Below are 15327 nucleotides of genomic sequence, written 5' to 3'. Positions count from 1 at the left end.
GCTTACCGGTGGCGGCGCTCTCGGGTGCAGCGGCTCTCCGGCGAGGTTCGTGTTTTGGTGATTCGGCTCCGGTCAACCTGTAGAGAAAAGAAAGGTGATCACGGTGATATAAAAATTGCATCGAACGGAGGCCGGGAAGGGCCTCGTCGGAGGCAAAAACCGAGAGGGGGCGCGGCGGCGCCGCTGGGCTTCGGCCGCGTATTCCGGCCGTTTGGCCGGGATTTCGGCTTCGATTTGGCCATAGGAGGAATCAGTGGGGAAAAACGAGTCGGGGGTATGAAATTTACCTCGATCGGCGGTCGGAAATTTCCCCGGTGCGGCGGCGAGCGGCGGCGGGTGGCGGCGGTCGGCCTCTGGTTCGTCTTCTCCGGCGAGCGGCTGGCGGCTAGGGTTTGTGGTCTGGTGTGGGGGTTCTATTTATAACCCCTTGCCTTTTGATCACAGCCGTTCATTTTGTTTTAATCTGGGCCGTTCGTTTTTGATTGAATCTGGGCCGTCCGTGCGATTGAATCTGGGCCGTCCGATCGCGTGATTGATCTGGGCCGTCGGATCGCACCCACGCGGATCGCCAACGTGGCTCCTTTCGGAGTGACGCGATCTTGCCACGTGGCAGGCCCTGGTTGGCCGGGACTGCTGACGTGGCTGCTGACGCGGCTGCTGACGTGGCCCCCCTTTTTTTTTTTTTTTTTTTTTTTTTTTTTTTTTCCCTCCTCCTTTCCGGGTGCTACAATATATGTATATGTATATATTTGATACATCTTTCTTTTTTTATAAAAAAAAATATTGAATTATTTGTATAAATGTGTGGTAAGTAAATAAAAGGATAAAATTTTATATTATCAATAATATTAAAATTAAGTAAGTGAATTAAAAAATTAAGTAGTTCACTTTTTAATTTGTTTTATATATATATGTATTATATTCACTTGTAATATTAAGTTTAATTTGTATTTCAATCGAGTTATATTAAAAAATAAAATAAAATAAGGTTTCAAATTTAAGTTAAATTCAAAATAAAATATTTATTTTATATGTTTTTAAAATAATAAATTTTTAACTTTATTTTTAATGTACTTTAATTCTCTAATTATTTTCTAAATGTAAAGATAATTAAAACTATTAACCTATACTTTTCATAAGCATAAAATAATACTCGAAAAAAGTGACATGAATAATTTTTTTTATTGTAGTTCTCGTACTTAAAATTATTAAAAACTAAAAATAAATTATGATAATCATAAATATGATATAAATTATTGTATATAAATAAATAAAAATGTTACTGAAATTATAGCTTGGTAATATAAAGTACAAATTTATACATATACCTGCATATATATATATATAATTATATAGTAAAAAAATTCAATCATATATTGAAAAAACAGTAAAATTCATGAAATCTTTATCCTATATAGATCAAATATTTTAATTTATTAATTGTATTATTTTCTTTATATATAAAAAAAGGTTTCGTGTAATTTTTGAATTTCTTTTTTGAATTGATTACATGTTCTTTTTTAATTTCATGATTTGCATGTAATATATCTAATGATGATATACATTGGCATGCATGCAAATATAATGTATTAATTTTTATATAAAAAAAAGCTATTTAAGTTTAAAATATATATTTTTTCCTAATTGATTTAAAATATAATTAAATTAAATGAATACTAAATTACATAAATTTTTTTTCCCATTTTAATCATTATATTTGTAAAGTATATATATCTTTATGCAATTATAAATAAATATATCAATTTTAAAGAGTAATTTAATAGTAATTTCATGTGACTTTAATACATGCATCGAATTTTACCAATAAATATTTTATAATATAACTTTTTATATGAACTAATAAATAATTTTTTTTTTCAAGTTCATTACTATAACTAGTAATTATTATTGTATTAAACTTAAAATGAATGATAAACTAAATAAAAGTTTAGTAATTTTACAAAATTTAATTATACATTAATTAAAACTACCATTATATATATTGAACATATGTTTCTATACATATAGATACATATATATATATATGGGTCAAATGTATGAATTAGCACCAAGGACAAGTTTTGCAAATTGGATAAATGATTAATAATATATGATAATGATGAAACACGTTGCCATCTAATTTTTTTTTTTCCTTAGTGAAGTAAATTTAGCTTCAAAAAATAAATTAATGGTTTTGCAATTTTACACTCATAATACATGCATATATGTACATACATATACATATATATATATATGTGTGTGTATTAATGTGATAAATTTGGAATTTTTATAATTTTTTATTTTCTAAATAAAATAGAGAAACACAACCCAAAAGTTGAATTTACACATAAAATTTTCAGATTTTTTTTTTAAATTTTTTGAGATTAATTCATGTAAGCAAATTTGTCAACCTCAAAATTCGATTATGTCAATCTTATCTTTCTTTTTTTGTGAAAATAATAATTTTCTTTTTTGGATAATTTCTGATATTTACAATCCACAAAATCCCACAAAAAAAAAATCAATATAGTAAATAATAATATAAAAAAATATGAATTAGGAAATATATCTACAAAATATATAATTTTTATACGAATAAGATTTAAATTTTATTGTAATTTTCATTAATCTACTCATTATCCCCTTAACCCAAATTAAAAAATTACCTTTTTTGAAAAATAATATTTTCAGACACCTCATAATTACTGTTATCCAAAACTGTACCGTTTTAATAGGAATGTCAAATGACATTTTTACCCGCGAATCAAGCGCCCACGTTTTCTTTTAAATTTTAATTTAAGCTCGTTGGTCAAAGAGTCAAAATACTCTCAGGTGGGTCCCACGGTGATGTTAATCCGGATTATTGAAAACTTAAATGACAGCGGAATCCTATTCCGTTCCGTTTTATCGACAATACTACCTCGGAGTTGCACTGTCAACCAACTGCTTATAAAATTCGAGCCGGATTCGTAGGTGCGCTTCTATATATACTCACGTAACTCACGCATATATCCCGCATGAGCAGTCAATCCTGAGTTGCAGAGAGATTGAGAAGGCCCTAGAAGGAGTTTACTTGACGTAAAAGGTCTGATACAGTTAAGGTAAATATACTCATCTTCTTTCTCTGTTTCTTTTTCTCTCAAAGATTGTTTCATTCATTGGTTTTTTTTTTTTTTTTTTTTTTCTTCTCCGCTTAAAGTTGTTTTTATCGGTTTCTGTCTTTATGTTGTCTGAGGGTGTTTTCCGTTGACATGAAAAATAAAAAAACAGAGACAACCATTGATGGGTTTGATAGATACTTTTCGAGAGATCTTGTAAGATAAACATTATTTCTGCGCGCTGGTTGCTTGTTTCTTTAATTTGTTTTAATGGGGGAGGGGTGTTTATCCGAGAAGGTTTCCGTGTTTATCTTGTTTTTCCAGAAGAAGATGAGAGTTCTTTGGAGATTTTTCGGTACATTTTATGTTATGTGGAAGTATCTTCCATGGCTCTTCGGTGTATATATAATATAATATGATATAATAAGACTATAATATATTTCTTTTGGAACAAGATTGAATAAAAAGAGTTCAGTATTTATCTTGTTTTCTTGAAGAAGAATGAGATTACAGAGAGTTGTTTAGAGATGAAAGTTCTGACTCTGTTTAGTAATTTCTTCTTTTTCAGTTTTTTAAATTTTTAAAAAATAGGACTTCGAATCACAATAAAATCAGTAAAGCTTATCTACGATACCCTTGTTCACAGATTTGGCAACAGTTAGAAAAATCATTCAAGTTTTTCTTTTTATTTTTTTCCCCAAAATAGAATGTAGAGAAATTCATCTGTATTCTATGTATATACTTGGCTGTAGCTCTCTTCAATGATCTTATCCGTACTCTTCTTATTTTCTTTAGTTTTTCTCTGTAATAGATCTCATTTTGATACTTTGATTAATATGTAACTGTCATTGATTTTTTGCTTGAATTAAGAACGTCGTATTACAGACTAAATAGGATCATCCATGTTAAGATACCGACAGATTGTCTCTTATGTTCGATGGAAATTGTTACAAGCTTAATTTTGCAGGTTGTTTAGGGAATTTGAGATCGACTTAAGTGTTTTGACAAGGTGAAATCGAGATGGTTGAAGGGGGAGTCACGAAAGCTGATAAGACAGAATTCACAGAATGTTGGAGGGTAGCATGGAAGACACCTTATATTTTAAGGCTAGCACTCTCAGCTGGTATTGGAGGTCTCCTCTTTGGTTATGATACTGGTAATTCTCTACTTTTTCTTTTTGTCTAACATAATTTAAGAGGCTGAATTCGATTATGTAACTCTATGTTGCACTTTATATATATATATTTATACATACTTATTATTCTTGTTATGGTTTAGGTGTGATATCTGGTGCGTTACTTTACATCAAAGATGACTTTGATCAGGTTGATAGGAAAACGTGGCTACAGGTAAATAATCGCTATTTATTTGTAGCAAAATAATCTCTATTTCTTTTTAATGATCTTAATTGTATATTATCACGAATCAAATGTCTCGATATGTTCATTGATGAATCTGGCAGGAATTGATCGTTAGCATGGCTGTTGCCGGAGCTATATTTGGTGCTGCAATTGGAGGATGGCTAAACGATAGACTTGGGAGAAAAATATCCATTCTAATTGCAGATGTTCTCTTCTTCATTGGTGCAATCCTTATGGCCATTGCTCCAGCTCCTTGGCTGATAATCATTGGAAGAATCTTTGTAGGTTTAGGAGTTGGGATGGCTTCTATGACATCCCCTCTTTACATCTCAGAAGCTTCTCCAGCAAGAATCCGAGGTGCACTTGTAAGCACAAATGGTTTTTTAATCACTGGTGGACAATTCTTGGCTTACCTTATCAATCTAGCCTTCACTCGGGTAAGTAGTACTTATACAATAATAATTAATCAGTTCGACAAATAAGCCATCGAGTTCGTGATTTTAATTTTAACACGAGCTATTAAACCATATGTTAGGCGCCTGGAACTTGGCGATGGATGCTTGGCGTTGCTGGAGTCCCAGCACTGGTTCAATTTCTTCTAATGTTGTTCCTTCCAGAGTCTCCCAGATGGCTTTACAGAAATGTATAAGCTTTGATTGATATCAAAGTTAAAGTCTGTCTTTTTCATGATAATTTTAAACCTTGTGGCAACTGTTACTGATTCCCGATCTTTCTGTTTCTGATTCCTAATCTTTTTCTTTGTTTGATCAGAACAAAGTTGATGAAGCCAGAGCAATTCTAGAGAAGATTTACCCTGCAAATGAAGTCGAGATTGAACTAAATGCCCTTAAGTTATCTGTCGAGCAGGAGAAGGCTGAGGAGGCTTCAATCGGAGAGAGTCTTCCAGCAAAACTAAAGGGTGCTTTTAGTAACAAAGTTGTTCGGAGAGGATTATATGCAGGAGTCACATGTCAAGTGGCTCAGCAATTTGTGGGTATAAATACAGTCATGTATTACAGTCCTTCAATTGTTCAGTTTGCTGGATATGCTTCAAACCAGACAGCACTGGCATTATCTCTTGTTACTTCTGGTTTGAACTGGCTATGCACGCTTATAAGCATGGCTTTCGTAGATAGATATGGAAGGAGAAGGATGATGATTGTATCTATGTTTGGTATCATATTTTGCCTTGTTGTGTTGGGAGTAGTATTCCATGAAGCATCGATTCATTCACCTAAGGTCGATCAAGTTCAATCCACCCAATTTGCCAACTCCACTTGCAGCTCTTTTGTTCAAGCCACCAATCCATCTCGGTGGAATTGCATGAAATGCTTGAAAGTCGAGTGTGGTTTTTGTGCCAACAAAAACCAAGTAAGTAGACTTATCTCTTTTAAAAATTCGTATATTTTAATAATTAAATAACATTTACGAACTGATAACAATACAATCAAATAAGAACACATATAAGAAGATAATCTGACTCGAATTCATAATATCATGAAAAGAAGTAAAATTATAAAGCATTCGATTAAAAGATGGTCGATACCTAATCCGCTCATTTTTTGATTGCTTGAGAATTGACATTGTTTATATCCATGTGATTATCTCAGTATGCTCCTGGAACCTGCTTGGCAAGGACAGATTTACTGGAAGATTCATGTCATGCTCAAGGAAGGACATGGTACAAGGATGGTTGTCCGAGCAAATTCGGTTTCCTAGCTGTTGTGTTCTTGGCTTTATACATCTTTGTATACGCGCCCGGAATGGGAACTGTTCCATGGATAGTGAATTCGGAGATATATCCGCTGAGGTACAGAGGTGTTGGTGGAGGAATTGCAGCAGTATCTAACTGGTCATCCAACTTGGTAGTGAGCTTGACATTTTTAACTCTCACTAAAGCCATTGGTTCTTCTGGGACTTTCTTGCTCTTTGCTGGGTTCTCCTGTGTCGGGTTAATTGCCATATTTTTCTTGGTGCCTGAAACCAAAGGACTGCAATTTGAGGAGGTTGAGAAGATGCTGGAAATTGGGTATAAACCAAGTTTATGTGGTGGGAAGAAGAGTAAAGATCGGGGTGCTGTTAATAATGCTTAAAAGAGCAGGGAAGGAAAACAAATACTCTTCTTTTATGCAGTCACTCGATTTGATTATTGTTCCTTTTTTTTTTTTTTTTTTTTAAATCAATTAGTTTTTTATTAACATGTTTATATATTTGATTTTAATTGCTGCCTTCTTTGATTATATGCTGTGGCTTTATATATATATACATATATATATATATACATTATGAGCTTAACAGCCTTCCTCCGCGGCGTGCGGTGATCGACGGGGATGATCGGAGAAGACAGACGGAAGACAGTGGGTTCAAGGAAGGCAGGAGGAAGGCGCTGTTTGGCAGTCCTGGATTAGAATGAACCCTTCAGGCCTACTGGGACTGTTTGAATTTTTTAATTATTATTTTATTCATTTATGCATAATAACTCATAATTAAATTACAAGAAAAATAATTAAAATACAAATAAAATATAAGTGGGTCAAAATTGAAATTTAAAGCTAAAGTGTATAATAAATTTATAAAGTCTTCGATATTACTAAACCAAGTATTATAAGTCACGAAAATAGTACATATAAATTACGGAAAAATTTTGAAAAAGAAAATCTTTCTAAACACAAAATTGCATAAACATTAAAGAGGGTATGTTTAATTATTTTTAATCGTTAATAATTATATTTTAATCATCGTTAATATCCATACTGTGCTGTTTTAATAAAAAGAGAAAAAAAATGCACGAAATAACATATTTATCTATTCACAATCTCTTAATACCGCAAATGAACAATATGATTTCTTTAAAATTTTAATTTAAGTCGTTGATCAAAAAGTTAAATATTGTAATTTTATCGAATCAAAATAAAATAATTAATTAAATATATATATATATATATAACAACAAAAATGATGCCTCTTTAATAAGGAATTTACCATTAAATTTAAAACCCTAAAATAATGTTAATTACTATAACTTCATATCTCAAAATACTGGTTTTGAGAACTTTTTTCTGTTTTGAATTAATGCTTATAATATTTTCAGAGTGTTTTTTTTAAAAAAAATTTATGGGAATCAATTATATACTATCTATATAGAAAATATATATAGTATATAATTTTTTATAGGTATAATATTTCGTGTATAATTTTATTCTAAATTCACTAATTTCTTATTATTCTCTTAATCCGAAGTAAAAAATTACGAAAATAATACATGTAAATTACGGAAAGAGTTTGAAAAAGAAAATCTTTTCAAAAAACGAAATTCCATAAACATTAAAGAAGGTATGTTAATTATTTATAATTATTAATCAAATAACCGGATAACCACCTCAGTAAATACTAAACTTAACTGGGAACGATCCTTTACAGCATCAATGGTTCATCATATCCGTCTCTATCATTAATCACGCTCTGATTACACAGTCACGATTCATCCACCAGACTTGAGATCTTGTCTCCTTATAACTCAAGAAAATAAAGTTACCAATCTATAGAAGATATCATATTCAAGTAATTAACTATTATTTCTAATATTTAATAATTACACTTCAATCATCATTACTATCCATACTGTGCTATTTTAACAAGAAGAGAAAAAAAAAAAATGCACGAAATTACATGTTTACCCCTTCACAATATTTCAATAGTGCAAATCAACACCACATTTTCTTTAAAATTTTAATTTAAGTCGTTGGTCAAATAATCAAATGCTTCTGAAGTGGGTCCCAATGTTTTGTTAACCCGAATTTATTATCTTAATCACGACAGAGTCTCATCCCGTTTCCCTAACACTCTCTCATAGTTGCAATGTCAGCCAACTGCTCTCCCACTGCAGAGAGAATGAGAAGGCAAGGGAAGAGTTTACATAGTTAAAAGCTTAATCTTGCTGTTGTGTGATTTTCAGGTTGTTTGGGGAATTAGTGATCAAGTTGTGTTTCAACAAGGTGAAATCGAGATGGCTGAGGGTGGAATCACCTTATATTTCAAGGCTAGCACTCTCTGCTGGTACTGGAGGTCTCCTCTTTGGTTATGATACTGGTAATTTTCTACTAATCATCGTTTTTCTTTTTGTTTAACATAATTTAAGAGGCTGAATTTTATTATATTAACTCTATATTGCATTATATATATATAGATACACACTTATTCTTGTTGTGATTTAGGTGTCATATCTGGTGCGTTACTTTACATCAAAGATGACTTTGATCAGGTTGATAGGAAAATATGGCTACAGGTGAATCTCTATTCCTTTTTAATGCTCGTAATTGTATAAACAACAACAAAATGTTTCAATATATCAATTGATTAATCGGGCAGTAATTGATCGTTAGCATGGCTGTCAGCCAAAGCTATATTTTGTGCTGCAACTGGTGCATGGATAAATGATAGACTAGGAAGAAAGAGATCCATTCTAATCGCAAATGTTCTCTTCTTCATTGGTGAAATCCTTATGGCCATTGTTCCAGCTCCTTGGCAGATAATCTTTGGAAGAATCTTTGTAGGTTTAGGAGTCGCGATGACTTCTATGACATGCCCTCTTTACATTTCAGAAGCTTCTCCACCAAGAATCCGAGGTGTACTAGTAAGCATAAATGGTTTTTTAATCACTAGTGGATAATTCTTGGCTTACCTTATCAATCTTGCGTTCACACATGTAAGTATACTTATAAAACAATTAATGGATAATTCTTGGCTTACCTTATCAATCTTGTGTTCACACATGTAAGTTACTTATAAACTAATAATTAATCAATTCGACAACTAAGACATCTGATTTTAACTTGAGTTATTAAACCCTACGTTAGGTGCCTGGTACTTGGTGTTGGATGCTTGGCGTTGCCGGAGTCCTAGCTCTGATTCAATTTCTATTGATGTTGTTCATTCTAGAGTCTCCTAGATGGCTTTACAGGAAGGTAAGCTTTGATTGATATCAGAGTTAGTCCCTTCAGCTAACTGTTACTGATTTCTGATTTTTTTTTCTTTCTGTGATCATGTTATTAGAGTGAAGTTACAGCAGAAAAACAGAGACAACTTTACGGAGAAATTCAGTTTTCATTGAATTCAAAACATACATTATATAAATCTGAAATTAACTAACCACTAAATTCGTGATCTTAAAAATAGGCCATGATTACATGATAAATTAGAAAATAAAAAACTTTTAAAAGATAAAAAGTACTATTTTAAAATTTTTAAATTTAAACACAAAGAAATTTACTAGTGCAGCAGCCATCCTAAACACCATTTCTAACACTCTTTGTTTAGATGATGCAAACTCCAAGTTTCTTTCTTATTGTTTCGAACTTACTAACTGAAGAGGTTTGGTAAATACATATGTTACTTGATCATCAGTTCTGCAATAAACTAAGGTGACAAAATTTTTTTTTTTTTTTTTTTTGCACTTCCTTCAAGAAAAATAACTTGATGTTGAAATGTTTAGTTTTGCTATGGAAAACCAGATTGTGAGAGATAGTTATTGCAGCTTGATTATCAACCAAATTCATGTTATGCTCAAGGAAGGACATGGTTCAAGGATGGTTGTCCTAGTAAATTCGGTTTCCTGGCTGTTGTGTTCTTGGCTTTATACATCTTTGTCTACGCACCCGGAATGGGAACTGTTCGATGGATCGTGAATTCGGAGATATATCCATTGAGATACAGAGGTTTTTGGTGGAGCAATTGCAGCAGTATCTAACTGGTCCTCCAACTTGGTAGTGAGCTTGACATTCTTAATAACTCTCACTAAAGCCATTGGTTCTTCTGAGACTTTCTTGCTCTTTGTTGGGTTCTCCTTTGTTGGATTAATTGCCATATTTTTCTCGGTGCCTGAAACCAAAGGGCTGCAATTTGAGGAGATTGAGAAGATGCTGGAAATTGGGTATAAAACCAAGTTTATGTGGTGGGAAGAAGAGTGAAGATCGGGGTGCTGTTAATAATGCTTAAAAGAGTCGGGAAGGAAAACAAATACTCTTCTTTTATGCAGTCACTGGATTTGATTATTGTTCCTTTTTTTTTTTTTGAAAATACATTAGTTTATTAGTAATATGTTTATATATTTGATTTTAATTGCTGCCTTCCTTTATTATATGCTTTGGCCTTTTTTATTCATATATGCACGTTTATGTATATATCATGAAGTGGGCAACATGTATTGTATGTTTTATGTATGTATGTATGTATGAACATGGGTCTTATATATTGTATAATGAAGTATCGCATGAGTTGATACATAGGAATTCAAATCTACTGAAATCTACTCATGTTATGTTCTTCATGTTAAAGTGGGAGACCCAAGATTTGAAGTTTAAATTCTTTGAATTGGTTTGGAAAACTTACATGATAGTGCTAATTATCATAAATCCCAAGTTCCTCAGAATATGAAATTTGTATAAATATTTTGTAAAGTTAAAACTTTTTAGTTTAAAGTAACGAAAATAAAAATTATTTATTTTCTCAAATATCTTTTTACGGTAAAAGAAGAACGAATTTTCTCAAATATCTTAGTACCTATTGCTAGTCGCAAATACTTAGCCATTGAAATCGCCCATGGCAATCGATAGCTCCTACTCGTAAAATATCATCATGCTTTTTCAAAAACCTCGGCATGACACATTCAAGATCTTAACTATCAAACTCAAAAGAGTTTAGAAGGTAGAAACCTTGCTTATAAGCAAACCTAAGGATTTTCATTCCGTTAGTTTGATAAATTATACTAAAATAAAATATTAACAATATAACATATTATTAAAAAAAAGATTAATTCAATTAAAATATAAGTTAAAGGTGCTTCTTTATAAACAATCTCAAACCCTTGTAAATGACACAAACATATGGGCTTCGACAAAATCTTAAATTTCTATACAAGTTGAAATATATGTTTCAAAATATATAAATATAATCACATGAAATATATATATATATATATGTCGAAAATTTAAATTGAAGCAAACCCAATACTCAAAGGGTGAAGCCGTAGTTGGTGCATTTTTTTTTTTTCTTAACTCCTACGCCTCTCACTGTACATATTTCATCTTGTTAAAATTTTCTCTACCTACACTTTTTTGTCTTATCAAAAAATGCAAACCACCTGAGTGTTTGAACCTTTTGGCCAGGCGTCGACAGATACTTCAAAGACTCCTAAACTATGAGATGCCGACACTTGATCATCCAAAACCTACTTTGAATGCCAAATGTTTTGACCGTGAGCCTTCTACAACCATTCAAGGAGAAGGACAAAAAACACCCCCTGCTCTGCCAGCTAATTCATTATTAATAACGACAATGAAAGAAAAAGAAGGAAGCCATATATACATAATCTATATATTTACTCAATATCTGTGGTGGGGTTCAGCTGGTTGGTGAGCTTTTGCTATGGTACAAACTACAAACAATGCTTACCAGGACAAAGCAGGTGGTGATGGGCCGCAGCAGCAGAGCATACAGCAGATGAGGAACTTTGCTTTTACAACAAATACAACCACATCTAGGACCCTACCAACCTCCCATACCATCATCACACATTTTTATTTTTCTTTTTTATTTTCTTTCCTAGATCCAAATTCAACTTCTGCACACCATGATCCCTCTCTTTTCTCTTCTGTTCGGCTGCAAAGAAAGTTAGGATTGAACTTCATGTCTTGGATTGTTCTGGCATCAACACTCAAGTCGCTCACATCAACAAAAGCCAAAACACAGTAGAGATATGCAAATTGAATGTGTACCATTTTTGTACCAGTGGGTCCTAACAGAGTCAAAAAGAAAACGATCTGCAGCTGCTGAGAAACTCACTACACAGTCAAAATTATTTTGAGATGGAGTGGGGTTTAATAAACCAAGAAGAAATGGAAATTAAATAACAGTGAACACTGTTTGGTCTCCACATAATTAGGTCCAGCTTTACTAACAAAACCATTATGCAAATTAGACTTCCATCATACACAGCTCAAGCTACAAGAAGCAGAGCAACCAAAAAAAAAAAATAGCATCCTTAGATAAGTTCCAAGCATCAGCATACTCTCAACCTTTTCTAGCTGAAAAAATAATCACTAAACCTAATTTAGTAGATTTGGGTTACCCAAAGAAAAACAATAAGAAAAATAACCCAGATCTCATAATAGAAAAAAGACTAAAAATCCACAAGCCAAACATTTACTGCGCCATCCCCAGAGACACAAAATACTACCAGGGAAAAGGAAAAAGAACCCCGAAACCTAATTAAAATCATACATCTAGATGTCAGTCTCTTGCTTGGTATTAGCCTCCTCCACTACTCTCATTACTGCACCACACTGTACAAACCACCGAAACACGCACTATATACATCAAGAGAACACCATAATTACCTCTACTAGAACGATTAATCTACTTTCTCTCAAGGACTTGACGAAGATGCCTCTTGCCTCGGTTCTCTTAGATATCCGAGCAGCGTTTCTGCCTGCAAAAACCCAATGGAGCATTTATGTCAACTTCACAAACATATGATTGGTTGAATCCAACAAAAGGATCACCAAAATTTTGAACAGAAGTCAACTACCAAAACACCTTATCACACTAGAAACCTCATGAAACCGGTTTGTAGAATTGCATCTCATCGACTTCATAAACAATATAAAAACCCCAGTCAAGATAAAAAGTGTCAAACCCCAAAAAGAATTTCAATTAATAATAGTAATTACATATTTCAGTGCCCACAAGGTCTTCAGCAACATCATAAATCATACTTCGATCAGCATAGCAAACTCACCCAAGTTTATCATCAACAAAAACAAGTTACCTTATTCTTAGCTCGAACACTGACGCTGCCAGTCTGTGAAAGAGCGACCAAGGGAGGAATCCCGCCTTCCCTGACGAGCAAACCACGATTTCTAATGTTATCAGCACACAGATGCAAAAGCGTCAAGACAGCGAACTCTTTCCCCTTAACGGAGCCGTCCTCTATGGCCTCGACAAGGGCGGGGATCCCGCCTTCTTCCACGATGGCCTCCCTGCCTTCCTCAATAGCCGCCAAGCTGCTTAGCACCACCATCGCCTTCTCCGCCATGCCCGTCCCCTGCTCTGCCACCAGCCCCACCAGCGGCTTCACAGCACCGGCAGTCACGGCGCGCTCCTTGTTCTGCTTCAACGAACAAAGCTTGTAAAGAGTTGTCAATGCGTCCTTCTTCCCTCTGCAAGATCCGTTCATCAGTAGCGACACTAGTGGCGGTATTGCCCCGCAAGCTCCGATTGAGCTCTTGTTCTCCTCCAGCAGAGAAAGGCTCAGCAGCGCGCACGCGGCGTTTTGCTTCGAGATCTCCGTGCCCGTCTTGAGAACGTAGACAAGAGATTTGATAGCCCCGGCGTTCGTGATAAGCGTTTTGTTCTGCTCGTGTAGCGAGAGATTCAACAGAGCCGTTACCGCGTGCTCTTGTGTCCACGGGTCGCTGCATCGCAGGAGCGGGATCAACGCCGGAATCGCGCCTGATTCTCCGATCAGCTCGCGATTGTCGGACCTGTTCTTTGCGAGGAGCCGTAGCTTCGCCGCAGCCGATCGCTTCACGGCAACCGACGACGATTGAAGACCGTCGATACAAATCTTCACTGTCGGCTGGAGATCCTCTGGCGAGATACTCTCGATTATCTCGGTGGAGAAATTCTCCCTCTGCAGGAACCCGAGACACGGCTCTGGCTCCGGCTCGGCTTCATTATTTCCAGCTCCATTCTCATTTCTCGGTGCAACATCGGGCGACGGCAGGCAGGCGAGCCTCTGCAATTCGCCCGAGATATCGCTGCTGCAAACCGAAAAATCACTGAACGCCTGCGAAATGTCCAGAAATTCTTCTTCCGTGGAGGAGGACTTGGTAGACTTGTTGATTTTAGAGGCAAGTTCGCCGAGCCTCATGTCGATGACGGAATCCGTCAGATTCTCCGACATGCATCCTGATTTATCCGGAACCGAACTGGTGAACGAGCAGGAATCTTCTCGGTAGAAGTTCGATCGTATCGTACGCATCGACCTGCCGATATGCCGGTGCATTTTCGCCGACGACGGAGCACATAAATTTCGGGTTAAAGGAAACCGATTCGAATTGGAATGTGAATCCTCCAGCGAAACCATTTTCGGAAACAAAACAACTTTCCAAAACCACTTCTACAGAAATATCTTGACCGTTTCAGTACTTTTCACTGCGTTTCATGGCGCGAGAGAGAGAAAGAGACAGAGAGAGCGAGAGAGAGAGGGAGAGAGTGAAGAAGAAGATGAGGGGGAAGGATTTAAGGCTGGATTTAGCCACTTTGCTGTGTCTGGTGGCTTTAGTATCTGGGCAAAGCTAAACTCACAGCGCGTCTTGTAAATCTCACGGTCACGACTCAATCAAGGTAAATAAAATGTAACACATGGTCAGTTCTGCTCATATCATATTGGGTCCCACACCTGATGATGACGGCTTCATCTGATTATTCAAAATCAACGACGGATAATGCCGGTGAAAGTGACGGTGGTCACAACCATGTTTCTTTGTTCTTTTTTATATCGCGGGATTTAAAATTACAAAACTACCCTCATTAATTAATACAACCCAGTGGCTTTTAAAGTGGAAAAAGATTCTGCTTTGGTGCTTACGACAAGCGTCGGTTTACAGTTGTAGTTTTACACGGAAAGGACACGTGTTTGACAGCTTGGCCTTTTTAGTAATTTCATGCAACTTGAAACAGTTTAACTGTACGTATTGGAAAGCTGTAACCGTCCGATTGAAATCTAACGGTGGATGTTAAGAGTCAAAACATTTTAGCTTTATCGAACGGTGTCTGGTGAAATCCCCGTTACTCGAACCTTCCTAAAA

General features: G+C 35.0%; 2 protein-coding genes, 1 non-coding gene and 1 pseudogene across 9 annotated transcripts; 2 read left to right on the top strand and 2 right to left on the bottom strand.

Moving 5' to 3' along the window:
* Positions 1–2908: 2908 nt before the first annotated feature.
* LOC110812696 (inositol transporter 4-like) lies at positions 2909–6682 on the top strand. Of its 4 annotated transcripts, none has more exons than XM_088208200.1 (7): positions 2909–3101; positions 4053–4254; positions 4377–4447; positions 4561–4896; positions 4995–5102; positions 5231–5830; positions 6070–6682. In XM_088208200.1, exons 2-7 carry the CDS (start codon positions 4119–4121, stop codon positions 6550–6552), a joined length of 1734 nt encoding a protein of 577 aa, XP_088064326.1. In that variant the 5' UTR covers positions 2909–3101; positions 4053–4118; the 3' UTR covers positions 6553–6682. The 4 variants fall into 4 exon arrangements, with proteins under 4 accessions (XP_088064326.1, XP_021895217.1, XP_088064327.1 ...); XM_022039525.2 differs by having other exon boundaries at positions 4066–4254; positions 6070–6680; XM_088208201.1 differs by lacking the exon at positions 2909–3101 and adding an exon at positions 3186–3314 and having other exon boundaries at positions 4066–4254.
* A 1130-nt stretch (positions 6683–7812) lies between these two features.
* Positions 7813–8028, bottom strand: LOC148252858 (small nucleolar RNA U3). Its single transcript, XR_015813762.1, has one exon. It is a non-coding gene; the product is annotated as a small nucleolar RNA U3 (small nucleolar RNA).
* A 375-nt stretch (positions 8029–8403) lies between these two features.
* Positions 8404–11429, top strand: LOC110812653 (inositol transporter 4-like; annotated as a pseudogene).
* Positions 11430–11818: 389 nt separating this feature from the next.
* On the bottom strand, positions 11819–14791 carry LOC110812673 (ARM repeat superfamily protein). Of its 4 annotated transcripts, XR_002539347.2 has the most exons (4): positions 13284–14791; positions 12853–12944; positions 12232–12297; positions 11819–12115 (listed from the first exon to the last, which is right to left on the bottom strand). XR_002539347.2 is itself a non-coding variant. In XM_022039494.2 (3 exons), exons 1-2 carry the CDS (start codon positions 14601–14603, stop codon positions 12882–12884), a joined length of 1383 nt encoding a protein of 460 aa, XP_021895186.1. In that variant the 5' UTR covers positions 14604–14791; the 3' UTR covers positions 11819–12115; positions 12853–12881. The 4 variants fall into 4 exon arrangements, 3 of the variants coding, with proteins under 3 accessions (XP_021895186.1, XP_021895185.1, XP_021895184.1); XM_022039494.2 differs by lacking the exon at positions 12232–12297; XM_022039493.2 differs by lacking the exon at positions 11819–12115 and having other exon boundaries at positions 12122–12297.
* Positions 14792–15327: the final 536 nt, after the last annotated feature.

Source organism: Carica papaya, chromosome 7 (assembly GCF_054855325.1).
Source record: "Carica papaya isolate Zhongbai chromosome 7, ASM5485532v1, whole genome shotgun sequence".
In the NCBI taxonomy this organism is placed as follows: Eukaryota; Viridiplantae; Streptophyta; class Magnoliopsida; order Brassicales; family Caricaceae; genus Carica; species Carica papaya.
Note: the sequence above shows the minus strand (reverse complement) of the source record. Positions and strands in the feature narration are given on the sequence as shown.